A 5,000-nucleotide genomic window follows, 5' to 3' on the forward strand; every position below is an offset into this window, starting at 1 on the left:
GTGAGAACTGAATTTGTACTGAGTAACCTTGCTAAGTTCCGCTGCATTATAGCTGCCATCGGTTGATGGGGCATCTATTGGTAGGATATCTATGGATTATTATATAGCATGCATCAATTCTAAGCAGCGGTATTAGGTTAGAACAAGTATGAACTCTATATAGATGGGTGGATCTTGCAATAGTGCTAACCTGGTAAAAGATATCTGTTATTAAGTTTTTCCATCCACCATATAATATTGTAACATTATTATTGCAGTTTCCACGAACAGATAAAAAGACGCATCACATATTACCACTATTCTAAACACCCTGATGCAGTGATAGTTATCAGTATCATATATCAAAATTTCTAAAATTTTAAAATTGAAATTAGTTAAATTTTACAAAGCTCTGTGGGCTACAAGGATGACATATGAAGTTTTAATACATTAACGGACACGCAGAGATACTTACTAAACCAAGTTCATCCTTATACATGTATTTAAAGGTGTACTTGTCATTCTTCATGGCATCGTTCAAATACTGGAAAACCTCGTAATTAGGAAATTGGAAGTTAGAACCACCAGTTGTTACCACATAGTGTTGACAGTCTGAGATATTACGGGCAGGTGTTTTAACCTGTTTGTATGCACTCACAAAGCAATTTTCCCTTTGGCTGGTGCACTGGTAGAAGGACCTTTAGGAGGGAGAAATACAAAAAGATGCATAAAAATTTATGAGTAGACTAGCCAACTAAAATGTTTAAAGGATGAAGTGTGAAGACAATAGGTAACGATCAAGCCATTGCACTGTCACACAATGTTCTAGAGAAGGAACATATGATGAAGAGTAGAAACTTAGCATGACCATGCAAGTAGTGAAATTCTTTTTCCCAAATAGGAATGAAGTACAGCGAGGTGCAGGCCTTTGTGATCTGTGTGAGTTGATGGGTAACTGCTTCACGACTGCTTCATATAAGTTGTGATGAGTTAGGCCCAGTACAGACTATGATTCATGATGTGCACAGTATTGAATGAATGCATTGAAAAACGACTTTTTCAACATGAAAACATATCGCCAACGTGTTGATGGGCCGGCTCGATTCCTGCTGCAGTGCTCAGTGTTGCGTCAACGTTCAAAGTGGTAAGACGTTTGCTCAGCTCTCCAGCAACAATGGCTAAACTGTGTCTTCTATTGAGTGAACAATGACCAACACTTCATTTTATTTTAATACTAATTTTAATCATAATAATAGTAACAATTTGAATATCAATTATTTTATTGATATAATAATAGCAATTTTATTAATTTTGTTAATAATAACAGTAGTTTCTCCTGGTAGAGCATCGGCATACACCTCTTTTTGACAGAAAATGTAATATCTGGCAACAAAAAATAACATTTCTGGTACCTAATTGTCTCTCTCTCATATATATATATATATATATATATATATATATATATATATATATATATATATATATATATATATATATATATATATATATATATACATATATATATATATATATATATATATATATATATATATATATATATATATATATATATATATTTATATATATATAAGAATTAGGTAATGAGGAAACTAAAAACATCGCAATGTGTGCATACTTTATGTATTTATATCTAATCTTAGGTCTGATTTCACCACCCCTATCCAATGAAAACAAATTAAATCTGGACTGAGGAGATGCCATAGACATATCAGTGAAACTCAACTTGACTTCAGTCCAAAACCAATCAATTCAAATATTACCTCCAGCTCTAGACCATTGCTCGCCTTCAACCTCGACTAACCGTTGTAAACTTTATGGTACAGGAAAAGTAATAATTTTTATAACTTGATATAAAAGCTAAATTTGTTTTGTGCATTTTTCCTCGTTTATTTCCATTGGTACTTTTCATTAACTTCCTTACATGCGGTTACAACTAGGTTGAAAATAGACTTTTATGGAAATAAGAACTTTTTTATGTATTCAGATGAAAAACGTAACAAAATTGGTAATTTTCTCAATAAAAAGTACAATTATTTTCTCAAAATTTCAATTTCATATATTTTTTCCTCAGCATCTTATAAATTAAAAAGTAACAAAATGTTACTTTCGTAAACGCCATTGGGAACCTTGTATTACGGGAGCTAGCAGGGGAAAACAAGCGAGTAGTGTTGCAGTACAGTTTGGCCACAAGTAAGTTTTTTCAACACCACAACTGCTTCACAATGCTGATACATGAATCATAGTCTGTACTAGGCTTAAACGCATTCATAATGAAATAAATGTTTATAGACTGTTCTTAGTAATAATAATAATAATAATAATAATAATAATAATAATGATAATAATAATAATAATAATAGTGTTCATATTAAAATATACAAACATACAGCAGTGATATTTTGTCTGGTTTTACAATGAGGGAGCAGTATGTTTGCTAGTGTGATCTCTTGAAAGATTGGTATAATCTCTACGAAGCCAGGCAGAAACAAATATAATTTAATGGAACACTTCGAAAGGTAAGAATAGTAAGATTCTTACAAAAGAACACATTATAAGTAAATCTTAAACAAGCATGATTACAATAATTTGTGTTTTTTTTTTTTTTTTTTTTTTTGTCTTTTGAGAAATAATAGTGTAATGTTTTCCTAGATAACTTATATCAGCCATATTATAGAATGTGATATTATGCCAGGTAACTTATACACACAGACACACCCTGCCACCCACGCATATACAGTATATATATATATATATATATATATATATATATATATATATATATATATATATATATATATATATATATATATATATATATATATAGGATATATGTATGATAGCAGTGACATTATTTTCAACTTTATCAGAAACTTGTATAGAAGAATGTTTTAAATACCCCGGGTAAGTACTTACCAGATCGATGTACAATGATTTTGAAAACCATCTAATAATCTAATTTATCAGGAAATTTATAAGTTGATCGAGCTCTTTACCCTGCCACGCAGATTGTCACTCCCATAGTTCGTAGAATTCCTTGTAGACTACGTTTTGATCAATTCAATAGGGCTTTAGTGGCAGAATATTAATTTTTTCGGCGGTCGCGGCAATTTAAAAAGACCCAGTTAGACCCCACTTGACCTGGGAAATTGCCGGAGAGCTTTTTTTTTTTTATCCAATCAATGAGTTTTACAAAAAGTTATAAATTTACATTGTATTTGTATAAAATGGGACTGTTGGGGGATTTGACAGGCATTTGTGCAATATGTCATATTGATGATATGCAATATATGTATGATGAAAAATCAGTGAACAATGGTAAATCTAGGTTTTTTTTGGCGTTGTTCGAACAGGTATTGCTGTAAGAAGATTGCCAGTAATCATGATAGCTTTTGTTCACCCTCAAAGCTATCATGCAAAGATGTTTGTTATTTTAGCAAGTTTTGTATATAGTTTCCCCAAAACTTGATTCGCCCCATGTGCAAAAAGTTTGTCTCCCATACGCTAGGTACAACTTCTGCCACGACGTGTGTGCGTGTGGACATTTTAATGATGGACAGCAGAAAGATTGGCAGATTGGAACATATCGGTGAGATAGACGAAAGTAAATTCGGAAAGAGGAAATATAATGTTGGCACCAAGGTCGATAGCAAATGGGGGCTCGGCGGGATTGACTGGGAAACACGTGAGACTTTTTTCAGGATTGTCGAGGATTGTTCGGAAAAGACGTTGCTCCCCATATTTTTAGAGTTCGTCTATCCCAAAAATACAATAATTTCAGACTGTTAGAAGGCCTATGGTAATATCGACGATAAATTTATTCGACTCTGCTCTGTTAATTATAGCATTAACTTTGTGAGTCTAAACGATCCCAGTTTGTACACCAATACCATTGAATCCCAGTGGCTAGTACTAATATGATCATTACTACAGAAATCTGGAACCCAGAAACATTTATACGATAGATACTTTGATATATATACATTATTCAAAAATGCTATTTAAAGAATACGGGGAGTAAACTGAAGGCATCTCTTGAATTAGTTAAGCGTGTTTACCCACTCAATACCCGTGATTCCGAAAGTCATGGTCCATCCCAACTCTCTACTCTTGCACTAATTGCCTGTCAATCCAAATTTACTACTGAATTATATACAGCCGTGGCAATAAATATCTAAGTTAGATTACTTACGAGAAGCAAAACATGTTGGAAAGTGCATGGGGTTATTGTAGTAAAGATTTAAGTTAAAAGTTAAAATTATGTGTCGAGGCTGACACTGTTATTGTGACGGTTTCACAGTTGCGGGCGCCCCGAGGCGACCGCCGAACAATTAGAAAATAAACGGGCGCACGAGGCAACAACTTAACTGTTAAAGTGCACTCTCGTAGAGGCTAAAAAGAGATAAAATTTCCCTCATGCGGAGGTAAAACAAAATCTCCTCACTAGAAGGACGAAAAAAAAAATCTTATGAAAAGAACAAATTAATCTACACTCACAAACGGACAAAGATCAATATATTCCCTCACGCGGAGTAACACAAAAATCTCCTCACACGGAGGACAAATGTTGCCTCTTCTTGAGGCTAGACTAAGTTTCCTTATGCAAAGGATACACTAATTTTCCCCATGCAGGGGACGAAGTTAAATCTCCTTGCACACAGGACATACACAAAATTTCCTCACACGCAGGATAAACACAAATCTCCTTACGAAAAGGATAGCACAATTTTCCTCACGCAGAGGACTAACACAAAAGTTTTCCCACCCAGAGGATAAAGCTTAAATCGATATCACGCTTGTAAGTGTTGAATGATGAAGTTACAAATGAAACTACATAGTTAATTAATGGAACAATATTCAGTAAGTTACATACGGTTAACAAAAAGTAAGAACCCTTTAGTTTAGATTGTAAGCAAGGTCCGCCATCTCAGAACAAGCACGTGGAATGAAACGGACCAGGTGAAATTAAGTTTCTACACAACTCGTAAGAAACCTTAAAATTA

The 5,000-nt window shown here is 33.6% G+C and overlaps 1 protein-coding gene across 1 annotated transcript in view; it reads right to left on the bottom strand.

Annotated features, from left to right (window-relative positions):
* LOC137641366 (uncharacterized) overlaps positions 1-5,000 on the bottom strand; it is a 413,026-nt gene that overhangs the window by 78,631 nt on the left and 329,395 nt on the right. Inside the window, 1 exon segment of the mRNA XM_068373852.1 lies at positions 455-677. Within this exon segment, the coding sequence (XP_068229953.1) occupies positions 455-677 (223 nt within the window).

This window comes from Palaemon carinicauda, chromosome 5 (genome assembly GCF_036898095.1).
Source record: "Palaemon carinicauda isolate YSFRI2023 chromosome 5, ASM3689809v2, whole genome shotgun sequence".
In the NCBI taxonomy this organism is placed as follows: Eukaryota; Metazoa; Arthropoda; class Malacostraca; order Decapoda; family Palaemonidae; genus Palaemon; species Palaemon carinicauda.